The 21,505-nt window shown below is 37.7% G+C and overlaps 3 protein-coding genes across 3 annotated transcripts; 2 read left to right on the top strand and 1 right to left on the bottom strand.

Moving 5' to 3' along the window:
• Nucleotides 1–1,719: 1,719 nt before the first annotated feature.
• Nucleotides 1,720–5,429, top strand: LOC147854890 (pentatricopeptide repeat-containing protein At4g13650-like). The gene has a single exon (XM_087331499.1). The coding sequence runs from the start codon at nt 2,102–2,104 to the stop codon at nt 4,766–4,768; it is 2,667 nt and encodes an 888-aa protein (XP_087187625.1). The 5' UTR covers nt 1,720–2,101; the 3' UTR covers nt 4,769–5,429.
• A 4,138-nt stretch (nt 5,430–9,567) lies between these two features.
• On the top strand, nt 9,568–12,568 carry LOC147854889 (uncharacterized). The gene is made up of 5 exons (XM_087330852.1): nt 9,568–9,671; nt 10,435–10,573; nt 10,715–10,872; nt 10,960–11,041; nt 11,358–12,568. The coding sequence occupies exons 1-5, from the start codon at nt 9,628–9,630 to the stop codon at nt 12,393–12,395; spliced, it is 1,461 nt and encodes a 486-aa protein (XP_087186978.1). The 5' UTR covers nt 9,568–9,627; the 3' UTR covers nt 12,396–12,568.
• Nucleotides 12,569–14,418: 1,850 nt separating this feature from the next.
• Nucleotides 14,419–19,934, bottom strand: LOC147854888 (26S proteasome non-ATPase regulatory subunit 13 homolog B-like). Its single transcript, XM_087331593.1, has 6 exons — nt 19,745–19,934; nt 17,434–17,880; nt 17,268–17,348; nt 15,597–15,793; nt 15,166–15,265; nt 14,419–14,764 (listed from the first exon to the last, which is right to left on the bottom strand). Exons 1-6 carry the CDS (start codon nt 19,892–19,894, stop codon nt 14,579–14,581), a joined length of 1,161 nt encoding a protein of 386 aa, XP_087187719.1. The 5' UTR covers nt 19,895–19,934; the 3' UTR covers nt 14,419–14,578.
• Between the last annotated feature and the right edge of the window lie 1,571 nt (nt 19,935–21,505).

Below are 21,505 nucleotides of genomic sequence, written 5' to 3'. Positions count from 1 at the left end.
CATGCACCAAGTTGAATGGTTTGAATTCACGTGATGGACATTGAAGTTCTAACTTAATGCTTTCTCTTGTGTACACACTTATTAATTTGGGCCAAGTTGAGTATAGGGATAACTCAATTTGATTTTTACAATAAGGTAAGGGCAACATTATCAAGATGCAACTCTAGTGTTTGTCGTATTTCCAAAATGTCCCTCAACAATTAACAAGATTCCAAGAATGCGTGCAACAATAAGGACAGATTATCAAAATGCCACTATAAATTACCATGGCCCCCAAAAAGAATGCTTACTCATTTTCTTTTTAGTCAACTTTTGAAATTTTGATATTAAAAAATGAAACCTATAAAATCAAGATGATTAATTGCTAATTTGAAACTAGTGATAAATTTGCAGCAAATTAGAACGATTACCAAATGATAACTTGTCTTCATTAGCCATTAGCCGCGAATTTGAATGGACATTTCTTTTTGGGTTTTTGAAAAAATTCACTCCCTCTCTTTAGTTGAGAAATTGGTGGACTTTGTGAAGAAATGCAAAGAAGCACGAGAAATGAGCCTTGAAATCGATTACATAAATGGATTCAAATCGAAGGCCCCAAATGATTACAACACGTTGGCATAAAAAAACTATCCACAAAACCAATAACCTATCATCGCCAAGTCTCAGATAGCAAACTCAACATTACGGCTTCGCCCCATTAGGATCTCCCTCGCCATAAATCTTCAATGCACAATGAAAATTAATTCACCAAACAAGCCTTGGTCACACACTAATTCTTTGTGTTGGTGACTTGAAAAACCCTTAGGAACATGAGACATGGGGCTCAAAACCCACGACACGAATGTTGTCAATTAAGCACACACCTAACAATTGGCAATGGTTCTTGAAATGTGAAACCGTGGCTTAATGGTTTAAATGGTTCAACTTGAGCCTTTATTGGCTTAACGGTTTCTGGTATAAACAATTTGACAGTTAGGGATTGAAACTTGATCATTTTCTTAAATATTTTTTTGAACATTTTAAGAAAAAATTGTGAATTTTGAAAAATTCAAATCTGAAATATTGAAAATTTTAAAATAAAAATGTGAAAATTTGAATTTTGACCTAACTCAAAAACCAAAACTGAACCATGAAGCTGCGGTTTTAACAATTTAACGGATTAAAGGTTTAAAAATCTCTAAAACCATTTGGACCGAACCGTGAAACCATTGTTTTAATGGTTTAAAAATATCTAAAACCATTTTGTTTGAGCTTGATTTTTTTTTGTAACGGTTCGGTTTAAACGGTTTCATGGTTTGGTTTGGTTTTTGTTTCAAATTTTCTAAACGATCTGGGTTTAAACGGTTTGAGTTAACCACTCTCGAACCGAACAAAACCGCTGCTAATTGTTACGTGACAAGCCTTCACCCGTAGGGACAATAGACCATTCAATGAAAGACATGCAATAGTTATTACTGGATTAGTCTTCCCGATCCGGACACTTCCGAAGAGGACTACGATTCAAGATATTTCACGGATCGAATAATTTCATATCATTTGTTCATTTCAAGAAGTGAGAAGCTAGTCCTGGGTTTCCGGCCTGCTCGAGGAACATGAGGGTATGAGGGCATTTTTCTGGAATTATGGTAAAGTAGAGAGGATGGGGGGGCATTTGTTCTGGAAATACAGTAAAATTAAAACCAGAGAAGTTGCCTCTCCAAAAGAGAAGGTTTCCTCACATGCCCTGTTCTCCACATTAATGAGGAGAATGCAACTGCAGTCTGCAACTGCAATCTCAGATTGAGATCACTTTGATTCAAGCTATCCATGGATTCTTATTAACTCAGTCTAAGAAAAAACCCATAGAAATCTCACCTTGCCGTTTCCATTCCCATGGCTGGTGGCTATGGTGAAAATGTGGAATCTCACAACATGCCCTAGTTCTCTATCATTCGATGGATTACACCAAAGAAAACGTTGAATCAAGAATTTATATGCATTTTATAGCCTTTTAATCAAAGGATCTTTTTTTTGCCGACATGAAAGAGATTGTGAAGGGCATCCAATTCCATACATACTTCCTTGGAACAGGGCTTGTTGAAAGAGCTCTGTTTGTATCGATATGCCTTCTGTATGCAGCTCTGCTTCTTCTGGAGCTCTGCAAGTGTTTGAAAAGATACCAATTCGAAATATTTTTGCATGGAATCGTCTCATTGGAGTCTATACTAAGTATGGGCATTGTGAAAAGGTTCTCGCATGTATGGAGAACATGCAAATTGAGGGTGTTTTGCCTGACGCTATCACATTTGTTTTGAGCTTGAAAGCTTGTGGAAATCTGGGGGCTATTGAAAGAGGCCGAGAGATACATGCAGAGGTTAAAAGAAATGGTTTGTTGCAACAAGACCTTAGTGTTGGAAATAGTGTAGTTCATATGTATACTAAGGTTGGATTGCTTGGCATTGCACAAGAAGTGTTTGATTCCCTCCCCGAACGAGACATTGCGTCATGGAACACACTTATGACAGGGTATATAACACATGGACAAGGTGAATTAGCACTCGAGTGTTTTGATCAAATGCAAGGTGAAGGTCTCTTTCCAAATGCAATCACTTTTATTTGTGGCTTGAAAGCTTGCTGTGGTATAGGAGGTATAGTCAAGGGTCGAGAAATACACGTGCAAGTTGAAAGGTTAGGGTTATTGGAAAGAGAGGCATGTGTTGGCAATGCTTTGGTTCATATGTATGCTAAAAAGGGATGGATGGCTATGGCACTAGACATATTTAGAAAGCTTCCAGCACCAAATGTGATATCATGGAACTCGCTGATCGGTGGATATGCCGAGCTTGGTCAGGGCAATGAGGTTCTGAAGTGTTTTGACAAGATGCAAGTGAAGGGTGTATACCCAGATGTTATCACATATGTTTATAGCTTGAAAGCTTGTGGAGAAATAGGAGCGAGAGAGAAGGGTCACAATATACACATCGAAGTTGAAAGGAAAGGTTTTCTGAAGAACAATAGCTTTGTCAGCAATGCGTTGGTGGATATGTATGCAAAATGTGGTTTTGTCTCAAAAGCACAAGAAGTATTTGATACACTTCTAGTTAGAGATATAATATCTTGGAATTCCCTTATGTCAGGGTATGTTGAGTATGGATATGGTGAAGAAGCATTGAAATGTTATGAAGAAATGCAACATGAAGGAATTCTTCCAGATAGAGTCACATTCATTTGCGGTTTAAAAGCTTGTCGAAGTGAGGAAGATCCTTACAAGGGGATAGAAATACATGCCGAGATCGAACGAAAAGGGCTGCTCCAAAAGGATATTGTCTTTAGCAACATCTTGGTTGATATGTATTTCAAGTGTGGCTTGCTTGCTAAAGGACATGAAATTTTCGACAAACTTTTGGTGCGGGACACTGTCTCGTGGAATATTCTTATTACAGGATGTGTTCGGCATGGTTGTTGTGAGAAGGCACTGGAGCATTTCAGGCAGATGCAAGTTGAAGGCATCCACCCCGATGGAGCCACATCAGTATCTATATTGAAAGCATGTGGAATAGTAGGAGATGTGAATAAGGGTAGTGAAATGCATGCTATGATTGAGATAGAGGGATTGTTGGAATCAAATCCTATTGTAGTGAGCACATTGGTTGATACGTATGTCAAATGTGGTTCACTTACAAGAGCACAAGAAGTGTTTGATAAGCTTTTGATCCGTGATACAATATCGTGGAATGCATTGATAGCAGGGTATGCAGAGCATGGTCATACTAAGGAAGCTCTTAGATGTTTCGAAGAGATGCAATTTGAAGGGCTTATGCCAGATGCTATTGCTATGACATGTGTCCTAAAAGCGTGTGCATGCATTGGAGCTACTTTTAAGGGCCAGCAGATATATAATAATATTGCAAATACAAGTGTGTGCATGAATCCTTTCCTTCAAAGTACTTTGATTGATTTGTTTAGTAAAGGAGGCTCACTTGCAAAAGCACAACATGTGTTTGAGAAGCTTCAAGAACATGATATAGTGTCATGGAATGCTCTTATATCAGGATATGTTGAACATGGATATTATAAGGAAGCACTAAGATGTTTTGAACGAATGAAACTCGATAATATCTCTTCTGATGCAGTTACATATCTTTCAGGTTTAAAAGCTTGTTGCAGTATAGGATCCATAGAAAAAGGCCAGAACATACACATGGAAATAATGAAGAAAGGTTTTGTGGAAAGTGACGTGGCTATCATTAACACTCTAATTGACATGTATGCGAAATGTGGTTGTCTGACCATTGCAAATCAAATTTTCAACAGGCTCCCAGTAAAAGATGTGGCCTCTTGGAATGCATTGATTGCGGGATATGCCCAAATTGGTGATAGCGAGAATATTTTCTCCCTATTCAATGAAATGATAGCTAATCATACAAAGCCTGATTTAATCACATTCATTATCCTTCTAAATACATGCACTCGTGTATTACTATTTCAGAGAAGCCAAACATACTTTGAATCGATGAGCAAGGACTATGGCATAAGTCCAAGTCTTGAACATCATAGTTGTGTGATTGACCTTCTTTGCCGTTCAGGAGAAATACAGGGTGCCATAGAAATGATCGAGAGAATGCCTTTCTCTTGTAATCCAGAAATATGGCACACACTTTTGAGTGGCTGTAAAAGTTCAGGGAATGTATGTGTTGGTAAAAAAGCCTTTGAACATGCTTTACTTTTGAGTGAAAGATTTGTTGCAACTTTACCAGACAACATATATGACCCTGTTTATGGGGGTTGAGAAAGGGAGTGCGCTTTTGCTGTATAAAAAAAACTTCTTGTTAGGATAGAAAACAAGGCCAAATATATTATTTTTGCAGATCAATAAGTTGTGGGTGCATATGGGTTTATGTGAAGCCATATGCAACTAAATGAAACCAGGATTAAACAGTTAACGATTGTCCTGAGAATGCATATTAAGAAGAACATCAATGCACGATTACAACAAAGGGATATAATGGAGCCAGGAACCTCATGTGCTTTCTAAGATACCAGATACCAGGCACAAATCAGTAGCCAAAAGTGATGACTATCGTGAGTTCCCTAAACCAAGTTTCCTTTAATACAAGAGGCTGCCAACCAATGCAACTATTCAAAGCCAAGATTTAACTTCAACTCAAAGGTCTGCCGATCCTCGTAATGGGAGGTGTAGGTAATGAGCTAAAAGCTTAGCTCAAACCTGTAGATGCTCAAAAATACATTCTTTGAGCTCTCATGATGGAAAGAATGCAAGTTATATTGACGTGCAAAGAAAAGCCTATTACGCGATGCTGTCTTTGTAAAGAAAAAAATGCAATGAAAAGATAAAATGTTTATGGTAGCCAATAAGAGGTGATATCCAATTATCATTGGATACCCATCAGAATAGCCAGTATATCATTGACACATTTATATTAGCACAATCCTTCTGTTAGCATTTCTCAACAGTCAAACCTGTGTTGTAAAGCTCAAGCATTATCACTATGACGCTATGCCATCATTTGTGTGAGTACTTAAAGCGAGCTTGTAAATATACACATGGTAAATCAAGAAAATACCTACGTATCACTCTTTAGGATGCAATGCTTTTCCGTTATAAGCGTTTGCCATCGTTTTGAAGCCTCGTGTCTGGAAAGTGAAAGTTGCATATCTTGAAACACATTTCATCATCCTTCTTTTGCCTTCATTACTGAAAATCCTGTTTTACTGCATTTATCCACCAAATAGATTTCAACTCATTGATTGCACCTTACAATCAATGCATGCCCATTGAAGAACCCATCATTTCTCCACTGCAAATGTAAAGGGATTAACACTAAAAGTAAACCCTAAACCCTAAACTCTTAGTTTGCATTCAAATAACTTGTTACAAGGAGGGTACAATTGAATGGTATCATGCTTCGAAGAAAAGTGAAACCAGAAGTATCATATCATAGACCATATATATAATGGCTTTTAGACTATGCATGTTTTCATGTTTAGCCATCACTTAATCCCTTCCATTGTATCATATTTGTACCATCTTGGCCATAACTTCTTCCAAGATCCATTAGAGGTACAAATATTTATTATCATCTTCAAAGGTCAAATATAATAACATGGGTACCAAGAAAAATTGAACCACTTTGAGTTGCATATGAAATGGTCATATTTGAGACTTCCAATTCATACATTTGTCATTCAATTTAGAGTCAAACTAGCCAATCACTTGAACATTTACAACAACAACACCCAATCGATACCTTATCCTTATGTATTCACTGGCCCTTATTATCCCAATCATTCAAAATCACTCTCCGTACAATAAATAAGGTGAGACTTCCTCCTATATACATATATGTAATCTTGAAGATACGGTAAATTGTGCCCAAACTTGCATTACTAAGAATCAAGCATCGTGGTGGCCATTGCTGAATGGATGCATTCCTCTTAAGATTCAACGTTCAATATGTGCTCAACAATTGGAAAGCTCTTGCAAGATGCCTTTATCTTTTTTTTGAGTGGGCACCATCAAGTGATCGAGAGCTTTGTAATTCATTAAAAAATGATTTGGTTGTTTATTCTTAATTATTACACTGACATGGAAATGAGAAGTTGATATCTCAATTTAATCGTTTGCTTTGATAGACAAATATAGAATTGGGGGATGTGATTGATAGTGAATCCCAAAGGTTGTCAGAATTTGAAGAGGCTAAATGATGATTATGGAGTTGTTTGGGAGAAATTACACGATATACCATTATTGCATGGATCTTTGCGGATGAAAGAAAATGGTGTTGGTTTCAAATTGGTAGATTAAGTAGAAAGTGTGGAATGTACGTAACTCAAATGCAAGGTGGTTGACATTCCCATTTGCCATATCATGCAACAATATTCATATGGAGAGTGATGATTGGTAAATTCCCATTAGATTCAACCTTTAGCAAATGAGGATTAAAGTCAAGTACATACCTCTTTTGCATCATTCGATTGGAAGAAAGTACACATAGGTTCATGAAATGTCTTATAGCTCATATAATTTGGAAGTGCTTATAAGAGATTTGGCAAGTGCTATCTTGTTATTATTTGTTGCCTCAACAATGGGATTTTGATCGATATATTCAAATTTGTGTCGTGAAGATTTCGTGTTAAGGTGTCATTTGGGTGGGATCATGGGGTTCATGGACTAGGGAGTTGGAGATGGGGAAAAAGAGCTTGAGCCTCGTCAATCTTTCGACTCATAAGATGCTCACTCTCCGGAGGTTCACGTGCCGAACGTTCGTTCATTGAATGGTTCACTCTTTCAATGTTTTCGACCCGTGGAGTCTTTGTTCATTTGGGTTTGACAAACGTTGAGTTATCAGGCTCGACGTATGCTAACTACGGACGGCGTCACGGTTGACGACACTTCTTCCGCAAACACGACCATGGGTTTAACATGCCACGGACTCTGACAAGGAGCTTCCAAACACACAAAAAGGGGAGCACGATGTCCGTTGCGATGAGAGAAAGGGAACCAAGATTCAGACACCAAAAACACAATTTCTTTATGCAAGATTCAACAAGTAGGGATTACAATTACGACACTTAGGGCGGGCTTGGTTTGACACGACAATACCGCACGAGATTTGTAAGACCAACGGAGCTAAAAGAGGGAGGGAGATAGAAATCCGTCAGCATGAACTCTTCGAAGACGATTACACGACCACACGAACGACAAGCTCTCGGGCTTGCAATGGCGAACGTGGATGCGCTTACACCAACGCCACGAATGATTCACCCGAACGGAAGCACTTGAACTTGCTACGGTGAACGGGTACATGAACACGCAATGACGAATACGCCTTGTGTCAAGTAAGGTGGAAGAGAGGAAAACAAGAGCTCCAAGAAACTAATATAAATCAAGAAGAAAACCAGAAAAAAAGGAAGACGAAGATTAGTGAAGCCACTTTACATTCAATGCTCTTTATTCCCTCTCTTTTCGAAGGGAATAAAGGCTCCTTAAAAAGGATCCTTTAAACATTTGATCTTTGACCAATTAATATAGAGTGAAAGTGAAGGGTTTTAACCCCTAGACCTTTCACCTCTCATTATCACCAACTTTATTACATGGCTTTTGTGCTTTTTTACTCTCTTCTCTCGATGAATGGGTAAATACTCCATTTTTGTTATAAATCAATGGTCTCATGGGCCAATTTTGGTCTTAGAAGAAGTTAGTGTATCTCTCTTTCTCTCTCTCTTACTTTTCCTTATCCCACATTCACACACTCCTCTTTCCTACATCTTGGGCCCTTTCTCTTCCACATTTGAACGTTGTCTTCTAGCCCCCTTTTCACACAATTTCCACACCGTGCCCACGTTACTTCACAACAACGGTTTAGATGATGAGTTGGAGATCTTGTTCCAATATTTACCATATTGCGAGGTGCAACACATTTGAAATATGCTTTCGATAGTTGGCATGGGGACGATCATTTCCTTTAAAAAAACGCATATTCAGGGTTCATAATGGCATTACGAGATGTCCCGCTACTAATATAGACAAGTAGAGAAGGCTAAGAAGTTAGGAACAATGAAATTTACATGATTTTTTTTCAAAAGAAAAAGAAAAGAGAGGATTCGAACAATGGAACCAGTGACGACAAAGAGAGGGATTTTATGAGAGTCCTTGGATGTGTCTGTCGAAGACAAATATGATGTGTGGGACCAACAAGTAAGATTTAATTATCATACTCGAATGTCAAATACATACGAGCGATGGGCAGAGATTGATAGATATATTCTATTATCGTATTCGGAGGTAAAATATGACCTATGAGAGGAAAAATATAACATTTCACGTGATACATGTGAAAGAAAAGAAAGAAAGAAAGATACATTAACGTCTTCTAAGACCAAAATTGGCCCATGAGACAATTGGTTTACAATAAAAATGGGGTATTTACCCATTCATCGAAAGAGAGAGAGAGAGATTCAAGGTTTATGTGTGAACAGGTTTTTTTAGTTACGCGTAGGACGGAATGAAAGCCGGAGAAGAGGGGTTTGGATGGACAGAAAGATGTAAGGATGGGGTTTTTGGGCGGACAGAAGGGTTTTTTTGAGTGGACAAGAGATGTATGGACAAAAAAGATGTACGGATGGGGCATTTTGGGCCGGAAAGAGAGAGAGAGAGAGAGAGAGAGAGAGAGATTTGAGGTTTATGTGTGAAAAGGGTATTTTAGTTATGCGTAGGACGGAACGAAAGCCGGAGACGAGGGGTTTGGGCGGACAGAAAGATGTAAGGATGGGGTTTTTGGGCGGACAAAAGGTGGGCGGACAGGAGGATGTAAGGATTGGGGGGGGGGGGGGGGGTTTGATTTTGAGCGGACAAAAGATGTACGGATGGGGCTTTTTGGGCCGGACAGAAAGATGGGCGCAGGTGTGAAACCGTTTTGGCAGGCACACAACGTATAAATACAAATTTCAAATTCTTCTTAGCCAATCTTCATTCTTCTTCTTCTTCTTCTTCTTCATTCTTCTTCTTCTTCATTCTTCTTCTTCTTCGGAGTTCTGATTTTTCTTCTTCTTCTTCTGATTCATTCTTCTTCTTCTTCGGAGTTCTGATTTTTCTTCTTCTTCTTCTGATCTGCGTCTGCCACGGCTATGGTGTCTGCAACAGCCGACGATGCTCTCCTGCCTTGGCTCAGGTACCTCCCTCTCCCTCCTTCCCTTCTCTTCCTTTCCTTTCTTCATTTCCTCCTCCTCCTCCTCCTCCTCCTCCTTCTTCATGTTTCTCTTTTCAGAAACAGTGCGTGAAACGTTTATTGAGTTGCTTTCTGTGCGGTAGATAGATAGATAGAGATACAGATGACGGAGGCTGAGTACATTCTTTCTTTCTTTCTTTCTTTTGTATGCCTTTCTCTTCCAAATAATGGTTTCTATTTAAGGCGAGAGAGATTAGAAAGGTGAACCTAGGCATGTTCTTCTTTCTTGTATGCCATTGCATGAGAATTGTGGTCTGTTATGCCACAACAGAGATCAGAAGACAGAACATAGACCTGCCCTTCCTTTTGTGTATGCCATTAGTGACCTGTGGTTTCTATGTTGAGAGAGAGAGAGAGCGATCAAAAGACAGAATATAGACGTGCTCTTCCTTTTGTGTATGCCATTAGTAACATGTGGTTTCTATGTTGAGAGAGAGAGATCAGAAGACAGAAATTTGTCATTCCCGTCCCCCGTCCCTTTTTTACGCCATAGCATCTGATTTACTGTAACACTGTAGGAATAGCGAGCGGGATTCTACTTTTCGTTTCCTTTCAATGTCATTGTGTCTGAACTATAGTTCCTCTCTTGGGTTGAAAGAGAGAAACTCCTGTTTTCCTTCCCTTTTAATGACACTACCTATAAATTGTGCTCCCTCTCTTAGGTTGATAAGAGTCATCATAACTGTCTGTTTGTCTTTAAATACAGGTCAATCCGTCAAATAAAACAATCTTTCCCTAACGACAAGGCCAAGATCTTCCCTTTCGTTACTGATTGCGTCAAACAGTTCCAAGATGATGAACGCTACGTCAAAGATATCCGATTTTTGAAGATCTGCATTCAATACGTATGTAAAAAATGTTTCCTTTTACTGTCTGTATTGTTTATCTGCATAGGCTCTGCAAAACATAAGCTTTTGTGCATGGTGATACTGTCTTTTCATCAAGTATTAAGCCCTAATCTTTCTGTTTCTGCTTGCTTTTTTTAGGCCGACTGCAGCCCTGAGCCTCTGAAAGTCATCGCAGAGTTGGATGAGAAAGGTGTGGGACATGATCACGCTCTGTTCTATGAAGCGTATGCAACTTGTCTTGAAGCTAAGAGGAGGTTTGGTGATGCCAACAACATCTACAAACGTGGTCTCTCTAGGTTTGTAAACAAAACTCTCGTGTCTTTTTATTTGTCTTAAATACTACTATCAGCATCATAATACTTCCATGTCACATCATTTGGCAGACAAGCTCAGCCTGCTGAGAAACTCATCCACAGCTATAAACTCTTCAGAGAACGCATGGATTCACGCAAGAAACGCAAACAAGTAAATTCCACTTGATTTTCTCTTTGTTTCTTTCTGTATCTCTATGGTTGTATTAGTGCTAGAATGTAAGGATTCACTGTTAATTACAATATTTCTTTCAACTGACTATATTATTCTAATTAACATCAGATCTATGTATCAATTGTGTGTTTATAATACCAATAGGTTATATGTAACAATCAACCCTCGGTTAATGCATATGATTATGTGTATTCTATTTATATCAATTAACCTTCATTTCATGCATACTTGCATGCGTACACTAACAAGATCAGAGAAAGTCCATTTTATGTGCTTGGGCCCTGGTCTATGACAGGATCAACTTGATCATCATACTATCAAGACTTACCTCGATGAAAATGTAAACACAAAGGAAGAAGTTAATGGTAACAATAAGCACATGCACACTAGAGATGATGAGATGAAGCAGATGGGTGATGGCCACCATGGTGGTATTGAATCTGTTTCAAGAGCCCATCTCCTTTCTTCTGATTGGTATACACAAGAAGGCTTGGATATGAGCTTTGAAGAACTACGGCTTACAAACATGTGCAAGAATACTGCAAACTCTGCTGGAAAAGATATGCAGAGTAGTCGTGTTTCTTCCTCGAATCATTTGCTTGAACAAATCTCAGATAAAGCAACGATAGGTTCATTCGGTGATGAAACTATTCAAATTAGGAACTTTGCTGCCAAGGCAATCACTGGAAAAGAGAAGGATTTCGAGGATGCACAACATCATGGTCTTGTTGATCCCACTGTCAATACAAAGGAAGCAATACAGTATATTCTTTCCATGTTCCGGGAACCGATGGATATTGGAAATAAGAAGGAAGCTAAAAAATCCACAGATAATCAACTTTTATTCTCTTCGAGCCCAGTAAATAGTAGCAAGATGCAACGCTTCCAATCCCAACCTTTTGAGCTTTCAGTCTTTAGTGACTCTGATTGTCCATCAGAGCTTGGTTATTCATCAGGTAAGAATGAAGAAACGCCTTTTGTTGTATTTGATGATGAAAGGCCGGAAGATATTCTTGCAAAAACTGGTGAAGATGTACACAAAGAGTCTGGTTTCTTTGTATTCAAAGATGATGAAGCAATAGATACAGAACAACAAGCATTTGGTGTATATAGGGATGATGAAACATTTGAAGATGCGTCCAAAGGAAAGGTTCTTGTTGAGAAGAGGAATGACGAGAATTCAGGACTCTTTGTGTTCAGGGATGAGGAACCAGAAGATGTACACCAATGGGGTGAAGGAAAAACAAGCAAAGGGAAATCCTTTGGAACGAACAAAAAGTTTCCTACTGGCGTTGAGAATATTCTACCTCAATCACCTCTTTATTACTCCTAGTTATATGGTATTTGCTGAGATTCGTCTGAAGAAATGAGTGCAAAATAGCATGTTGCTTCCAGGCATATACATCTATAATACTATGATGCTTTCCTCTAAATTTTTATCGGGAACACGGTCATAATGTGATTACATAGTTTTTTTTAACAGGATTCCTCCAATTTTGTGGTGTTTCCATAACTGATTTCACTGTTTTTTCTGGAGATTGTCATGGAGTTGTTCTCTTGATCTAATCCCTGACATTTCAGTTTTTAAGTTCAACTGCTTTCAGTTCTAGTTCTTACACGCTGTTCATGGTGAGTTGGAAGAATGTTTGAAATCATAGTAATAAAAAACGGATTGTATTGTCACAGTGAGTATAAAGTCTTAATGCATGTTGTAGTATCGTCATTGTTATTTGCAGATGTAGCTGATGGCTAGGGTGCTAGAGTTTAAACCTGTCTTTTGTGTATGGATGATAATTCACTTTCGATCATAAATGCACCAGATACCTTGATACAAAATGTCATCGTGTTATAATACCATCAGACCAAGCAAGTTACTAAATTATTGTGACTCGTGAGATAAAGGGGGTGTAATCATTTTCTGAGAATGTGGTGGGTGAGTAACTTCATTTCGGATGAGAGTTTTTTTTATCAAGGGTGGTGAGCTTCTAAGATTATTTTTTTCCCTCCATTGAGGGTGGAGACTCTTGGGAGCATAGACTTGATTAAATATTCTGCAATATATGTTAAGATAGTAGCTAGTGTTGATCTCTTCTCTAATCTTAGATGGTCAGAAAAGAGTTAACAACATTGTGGATGTTAGAAGGTATAAAAGATCAAAGCCAAAAAGAGCAAGAATGATGAAGACAAGCCTAGACAGTTTGTAATTGCCTTAGTTTGAAAATCATGTTTTGATAATCCATGGAATGTAGGCTCCAAATTAAGTGATCTAGCTCAAGATGCAAGTATTATTTTTGGTTAAAGCTTGGGAACATGAAGCCAAGTGTATAAGTAATGTTGAGGACGATATCCTAAAATCATGTATTTAGCTGATTAGGAGTGACGTGTATTTATTGTGAGGGCTTGGATAACATGTGAATATATGAGTATAATGAATATAAAATACTATTGAAAGATAAACTTTATTTACATGTTACTTACTAAATTTTGGTCCTCCAAAAGTTCACCGTTCTATATTGTTTTGGTTATGCGCTTGACCACATGTATTCTTGTGACCATATTTTGTCTCTTATCCATCTTTCATTTGAATCTTCAGCCAAAACAACTAGTGTTATATCTTCTAACTTTGTGGATGCCACTTATATGTGTAAAAATAGAAACATAAAGACATATTGAATGTGGTCTTGTAATGACAATGTCATTTATTGTTCCCGACATTCATTGGATGTAATGTTGATTTACTTCAACTCATTCTAAACTATTGCTGAGAAAAATAATGGGCACTTAGAAATCCATGTTCTAGTTTGAAACATCATACAAATGCATGTCTTTTACCTCCTATGAGGTCCAAGTCCAAAGGCATCCTAAATTATGCAACCAGACATTTCACAACATGACTCACACAACGTTGCCATAAGAAATAACTATTAAACACAAAAGGAGAAGTAACATTAACCCATGTAAAAAGCCCGAATCATACCTACTATTTCGAAAACCAAGTAAAAGCGACCAAATACCATCATATATATTCACCTCTGAGAAGTAAACGCAAGCAATTTCTGTTCTCTTGAAGAGCATGATTACACGGCTTCACTAGAAAGGTGAGAAGCTGGTCTAAACCATCATTTTAAGCAAACATATGATGAAGCTTGGATGCAATCTGAATAAACCCACAAATGCCATGGACCTTAAAGCAAGATGTTAAGATGGGCAGAATATGATATTTTCTGTTAATTTGATTCATTTGAAAAAACAGAATCTACAACCAATTAAATCAAAATATGGGGAACCAACTAATCTGGAAGTAAGATACCTAGTATGAGAGGACAATATTTCATAGGTTTACAGAACCAAAAATATTTCAAGGGATTGGTGGAACTCATTAAGCAAAATAAACATTTCAATGTCAGATAAAACATTGCACAAATAAAAGAGGCCAGATCCTATTAACGAGATAAAACATTTATATCCAGAATCGATCCTATTTAGTAACGTCCTCTGCAAGAATGCTCTATATCATCAAGACACTACAAGGTCAGGTGTCTCTGCCTCCACAGTTAATAATGTAGTGTGAACCTTCTCAAGCCACCCATCCAGCCTCTCTCTCAGGGCTTTTATCTGTGGGATACCCAAGACACGCGGTTGCACCCATGACACATACACTGTTTCATCAACCTGATCTATAATACCTTCAATAAGATGCACCTGAAAAAGAAAAAAGAAGAAAATCATGACCCAAGATAGCGCTTTCTTGAACACACGTACTGCTCTAATTATCATTAATTAACTAAAACATTGGTTGATAATCAGATCCTGCCTGTAGCAAGTAATTTTGCAGGGAACAATTTCCCATAAATACATTCAAATTTTCTCATTACTTCACTCTATCTCATGATACTGCATTGGAAAATGTATAAAGAATATTTTCAGCTCAAGGTGGCGTTTCTTCTGCAAAAATTATTTTTGCTTGCCCACAAAGGTTTCAATGGTCTCATTCTAAATTACAGAATGACTCTACTTGAATCCTAAATCAGTAAGCTTCCTTGTTCATTTTAATTTGTTCACTTGCCTTAATTTCAATAAATTGTATCAACAAACATATTTACCGATAGACTTTTCATCAGAAGGGATTCAACTTCCTTGATTGACAAGTTTGTGCGCTCAGCTATTACTTGTAAAGGGATTGTCCTGTCTTCAGATGGACGGCTGCAGGATATAATTAGTGTATTAGATATCAGACCAAGACTGCATATGAACATCAATAGTAGATAGGTTTCCAAAATAGTCCCAAGAGAACATGAACACGCGCAATTACAATTGTGGGAAATCAAGTTTAACAAGTTACACTAGTCATCTTTAAAAAATTAAATAAAAACCGGATACTTGAATTTTAATTTTGGTTTAATGAACCAAAACCTATTTTAATCTATTTTAAAATTTTATAGATGACTCAAAAGAGCAATTTAAATTTCAGATTTAATTTGTGGTGTGGTGCATTTTTTGTTATAAAGATACTAGAGATCACACAAAATATTACCTGAAAATTATCTCCATCAAGCAGAGTATGTTGATCTTTTCCAATAGTTTCTTCTCATTAGTTACAAGTGCAGGCTGGGCACTAAGATCAGCCTTATACTTCCATGTCAGTTCCTGATATTTGGCCAAATCTCCTGTGTTGAAAGCTTGTAATACATGATATAGCCACTCAACACTCGAACCTGAAAGGCTTTTCACCTGCCAACAAGAACAAGCAAACATCGGTGTTAGAATGGCATCCCTCCTTAAACTGAAACCTCATCGATTGGGAGAAGGAAAGAGATAGATATATTACTAACTGAGAGGGAGAAATAGATAGATTTTATTATCATCTTCAGAAGTCAAATATGACCTTTGAGACCAAAAATATAAAATTTCCACGTAATACATGTGATCACCAATTGAGACTGCACATTGTGACTAAAAAAAAAAATTATGCAAGGATTGAGTTTGGAACCCATAATCAAATATGAGCAAAGGCAGAGCATTGTATCAAAATGTAATACTCAAGACTCTCAAACATCTTTAGGGCAAAATGTACATGATCCAATAAAATACACTCACCACGTGTGCACCACCGCCCCATCTCACATTGATTTGAGTCTGAATAAGTCATATGAAAACAATGGTTCCGATGGCAAACAATGGGATGGATTCTAACATGCATTGACATGTGCAGTTTCCCTATTCGGAAAAGAATAGGTTTTCGTTGTTAGGTGTAACATATGTAGTATATGTGTGAAGCATGAGCCCTCCATATGTTTCCCCCATGTCACGATACAATGATGTTGCAAAAAGACATCACTGACAAAGGAAGTGTGTTGCATACCATCTTCCAAACGAGAGAGAGAGAGAGAGAGAGAGAGAGAGAGAGAGAGAGAGATGAATAAATACCAATCTGAGAGCACTAATGAAATAAGATGAAATAAGTCAAGTCTCCAATATATATAGTAATAATTTTTGCTTCAAGCTTCGTAGTAATTCTTCTTTCTTCATTCATGTAAGAAAGAATTTTTTTTAAATGCAGTGACTTGTATGCACCAGATTTGAATGGAGTTTTATCATAGACTCTTTCTTGAAATGTGTGTCACATAATTACAGGTGTTGCATTATGGCATACAAAAAAACACCTTTCTTTTTATAATCAATTTCCTACATTTATACTCCTCTTTATTCTAAGCTTGCTTCATAAAAAAAATCATTCTGTTGCCTAAATTCAAATAGTCCTTTCAGAAATCCTCCCTAGGAATGGAATAATGAAGAAAAATATGTTTCTTACTTGTGATTAGTATAGTATTACTGTGAGAAAAGCTATTAATAGCAGCAGAACAGTTGTTAGAACAAACACATACTACAGGAACAAACCTCACCCTGAGCTTCCCAAAAAAGAAAGTGTATGCGCATAAATGCATCATGTATCTTACTCCAATTCAATAATTGAATACTAGGTATACAAATTGGGGCTACTGACATCAGTTTGTGTCAAATAGGAAAAGTGTACACGTGCAAGAATAAACTCCTTCAATTTTAAAAGTTTTAATCTAAGACAAATGGCTAATCATTAGGCATAAAAGATTTTAACCCCGTTAATATATGATTACAGCAAAAAAGAATATATACAATTTGTGCCCTTGTATCAAAATAACCAAATAATAAATAACTTGATACTTACGATTGGATGAGCTAGCAACTCGCCAAAATTGTAAATGTTATCCCCCAATAAAGCTGCTAGAGATAGATCAAATGCCAAATCCTGCAGCATTCAACTATATGAAGGTCAAGCAAAATGCATAGCAGAGAATAAAGTCTATCAAACAGATTTTTTGACAGAAACTTGCCAGCTTAAAAGGCTCTGACAATGTGTCAACAGATGTATAGGCTAAGAACAGCAGAGCACTTTTATAAAACTCTGCAAACTCTTGTCGCGACTTGAAATATTGTGATGATACCCAATGAAAATTTGCATGTACAGAAGGATCAACATCTGTCATGTTGTCTAGTGTGGACTTCCCATCTTCAAGTAGTTTCTTGCACTCTTTTTGATTCCCTTGTTCAAGTTTCAGAGCAGCTATCCTCATGTTTAGGTATAAAACTGGCTCCTCAATTCTCCTTTCCTTTGATGCATTAAGTTTTGCAATCACTTCCTCTAAAAAACGTATTGCGACTTCAACATCAGAATACTGCCTTGAAACAGTATCAGCAAAATGTGCAAGCTTCAAATGATTGATCTTGCTCTCAAAGTCTGAAATAAATTTGTGATATAACTGGATGAGGGCATCTCCTGCCTGAAATATGAAAAGACATTAGAGACAATAACATAGCAGTCCTTCAATATACAAAGCGAGAAGTTTAATATAAGAATGGTTGCTTCCCGTTTATTATTAAGCACCAAACTTTAGATAAGCAATTGCAAGAATAGATAGTCGAAACCTCAAGCAGATTTTCATGCTTGATTGACATTTGGACAGATGGGTAGTTACAACGGCCACATGCCATACATGGACAGATTTAAGAGATTACTACATGAAGCTGCTCAATCTACATTGTTAAATATGTAAACCATATAACATATGTAACCCCTAAACTATAGAGATATATGCTAGATGCAACATAAAAACCATGAAATTTAAATATAAATATTTCAATAACTGTAAACATCATAGTTCTTTATCAATAAATCTTCATCCATTATCAACCTCAGTCACCTCTGAAAATAAGGTAAAGGGAACCCCAAAAGAACTGTCGTTACAAACATAATAGATTAGAAGTCTGTCTTGAAGTACACGGATGTCAATGGACATTTAGTTTGGACAGCTGCAATTAGATCACATACTGGATGACAGTATGGAAACCCTTGACAAAATTAATGAGACAGCATGTAAACCACCGGATTCTCAAAAAGATCATACCAAAGAGGCTGAATCCAATCAAGGAATAATTCCGGACGTTTCGGGAGCATATAATGTCGATGCGCATCTATGTACGTGTATATATATATATATATATATATACTCAATCCAGAGAATGGAAGCTTATGATAATGACATGCAGCACAATGTCTCTCTGAAGCAATATTACTTCACATGTCAAGCTATAGCATTTCCGAAAGGAAATCAAGTGTTGATTTCATCTGTATGAGTAAAAGAGATGTTGGAACTACAGCATGCTCCAAAAGAGCTCCAAAAGGATCATGCAGACTGTCACCCAGCCACATTTCACCAATTTCCGCAGCAGATAATGGGTATATTGTATGTATGTACGTATGTATGTATGTGTATGTGTATCGACATAGATCATGCAAAGATTATCAAAACAGAAAGCACAACTGACAAAAAATGTAAATGTCACTTATGTAAATGACACAGAAAACAAAACAGATGTAGGTTTGAGCGGGAGTTAACAACCAAATTTTCCTAATCACTAACACATACTCAAACTACGCAAAGATTATGATGATAAAAAGCAAAGCCAATGTTGTTTTGGGCATGAGTTAACATCCAGATATACATTCAACATGGATACTTTGCAAAGATTACCAAATGAGGAAAGAAAAAGTGATGTTGATTTGAGAGGAAATTAATAAATCCATATACATTCCACATAAATCGTTGCAAACAGAGAGAGAGAGAGAGAGAGAGAAGCCTCTTGTTGCTAGCAGAGAACGTTTTTATTAACTGTGTTCTCTGATGAATATTAGAGAAAAATTTCCACAAGTTTTCAAGTGACAAACAAACGACTGTCCATGTAGATATTCAGCATAGGTCATTGCAAATCTTATTATAGAATGTGACTGAGAATGCCCCTTGTTTCCAACTACAGGCGCAAGCTTTTCCCTCTTTCTTGACGAAATGGAAAGTAACTGGCATTCGATTCATTACTCCCAAGGACTGGCATTTCTTGAAGAAATGGAAAGTAACTGGTTTCTTGAAGAAACTGATAGTTTTGTTTCTTTCATTTATCTATAATAGGGATTGTTTGAGAAAGAAATGTGATGTTTTGTTTCCTTCGCTGTGAAGAAAGTTGGGAGATAAGGAAGCGCTAATAAATATTCCATTCATTTCTCTAGACAACGAGACTGTGAAGAAACTAAACCATTCACGCAGAGAGAGAGAGAGAGAGACGAAGAAAGAAAGAAAGAAAGAAGCTGACCTGGAAAACAGCGAGCGCCACGAACTGTTCGAGCTTCAGGGTGAGCTGATGCCAGAGCTTGCGTTGGTAGAGGTCTTCGAGGGAGGTGTACCACTCCGCGAGATCGGGCTGGGCGTCGCGCTGCGTATGAAGGTATTCGAGCGCGGCCATGGCGAGAGGCAGAAGCGGGAGACAGACAGACAGACAGAGAGAAGGAGGAGCGATGGATCGATCGATCGGAGGAAGAAGAAGAAGTAAAGGAGAAAAGGAAGCGTGTGAATGGGGGGAGGAGTTTTGTGAAGAAATAAAAGACGTAAAAGGGAGTTTTGTGAAGAAGAAGAAGAAGAAGTGGAAGGAGTTGTTTTTTTTTGTAAAGGAGGACAAAAATTTTGAAGGAGGAGAAGAAGAAGACATGGGAATTGTGAAATGGTCGGCCACACCGGCCGATGGGCACCCATGAAAAGCCCGAGAATGTATGCCAGGACCACTGACCACCTCCACATCTTTGCTGGCTACGTTTCGAACGTAAACTGTAAAAAATAAAAATAAAATAAAATAAGTCATAAGAAGAAGACGAATCACGATGACCAAAACACTCTCTCGTCTTGCTTGGTAGCTGATGTCGAGACAACAGTTCGAACGGTTCTCTGGAGCTCTCAAGTAATGTTAAGGTGTCGCGATGATGCGCATGCGTATGTTACTCGAGCGGGACAACAAACGAAGGAGGTCACTAGGGTTAAGAAAGCATAGATGATATAGGTCATGGACTTGAAGGATCCTCATACTCAACTGGAGCACAGAGACAAACAAAGCTTAGAGTAAAACAGAGCCCAGTGTCAAGGGAAACCCAAAGTCGAAAGGATCTCACAACGAAGGGAAGTTAAAGGAGTCGAAGGGAGAGAACAGTCATGTACTTTCCTCTCTCTCTCTCTCTCTCTCTCTCTCTCTCTCTCTCTCACGTTGTTGTAGTGTGAATCACACACTATGTGAAATATGTAAAACACTATATCCGATTTAGAGTACGTATAAAAAATAAAAATAAAATATTAAATACATTTATTACGTGTATAGGGCAAGATTCGAACCCTATACCTCCATGTAAATAAACCCCAACCTTACCACTATACTAGCATGCTATAAATTGTAAAGTTATACTAAACTTTATCCCATGTAAATATTCTAGATATGCATGGTACAAAAAGTTATTCATGCATACACACTCGAGTTAAAAGAAAAGATGGGATAGAAAACTAATCATGCACATGTTGTGTGCATGAAAACTAAAGTTAGGAAAAGCATGATGCTTGCATGTGATAAACTTAGACTCTTCCAACACTATATAAGGAAGAGAGAAAGATGTATAGGGTTGTTGATTTTTTTTAGAAGGATTGATTAATACAAAATATTCGTGGGATTCACGATTTTACCATCTAATTCTCTCTTACAATCTAATTACCCATTAATACATTATAATCGTGGGATTCACGAGTTTCATATCTTCTTCTTACAATCTCTTCCTAACTAACACTATCTCATATTCTTCTTTCTTCTAGTCCTAAGCCCTAGCAGTTCCCACCCAACTCACGCAAACGATCCAACGCCGAAAGGCACGACACATTTGGTGAACCCGACGTGAAAATGGGTGGCAAGGAGATGGAAAATCAACCAGAGGCTAACAACATGATGATGATGTTCGAGCGGATGCTTCAAGAACAACGTGCAATGTCGGAGATAGCGGCGGCAGTAGAGCGGCTCGTGCAACGGATCGGGCAATTCAATGAA

This window comes from Azolla caroliniana, unplaced genomic scaffold, assembly GCF_043228905.1.
Source record: "Azolla caroliniana isolate FFs.n. ecotype wild unplaced genomic scaffold, voAzoCaro1.0.p SCAF_15, whole genome shotgun sequence".
NCBI lineage: Eukaryota > Viridiplantae > Streptophyta > Polypodiopsida > Salviniales > Salviniaceae > Azolla > Azolla caroliniana.
This window is presented reverse-complemented; position numbering and strand designations above follow the sequence as displayed.

Coding starts and splice junctions, on each gene's coding strand:
- LOC147854890 (XM_087331499.1), top strand. CDS start 2,102: ATGCCTTCTGTATGCAGCTCTGCTTCTTCTGGAGCTCTGCAAGTGTTT.
- LOC147854889 (XM_087330852.1), top strand. CDS start 9,628: ATGGTGTCTGCAACAGCCGACGATGCTCTCCTGCCTTGGCTCAG. Junction 10,574..10,714: donor TGAAGATCTGCATTCAATAC/GTATGTAAAAAA, acceptor TGCTTTTTTTAG/GCCGACTGCAGCCCTGAGCC. Junction 10,873..10,959: donor TACAAACGTGGTCTCTCTAG/GTTTGTAAACAA, acceptor ATCATTTGGCAG/ACAAGCTCAGCCTGCTGAGA.
- LOC147854888 (XM_087331593.1), bottom strand. CDS start 19,894: ATGGCCGCGCTCGAATACCTTCATACGCAGCGCGACGCCCAGCCCGAT. Junction 17,881..19,744: donor TGGCGCTCGCTGTTTTCCAG/GTCAGCTTCTTT, acceptor TTCATATTTCAG/GCAGGAGATGCCCTCATCCA. Junction 17,349..17,433: donor TGTCAGAGCCTTTTAAGCTG/GCAAGTTTCTGT, acceptor TGAATGCTGCAG/GATTTGGCATTTGATCTATC.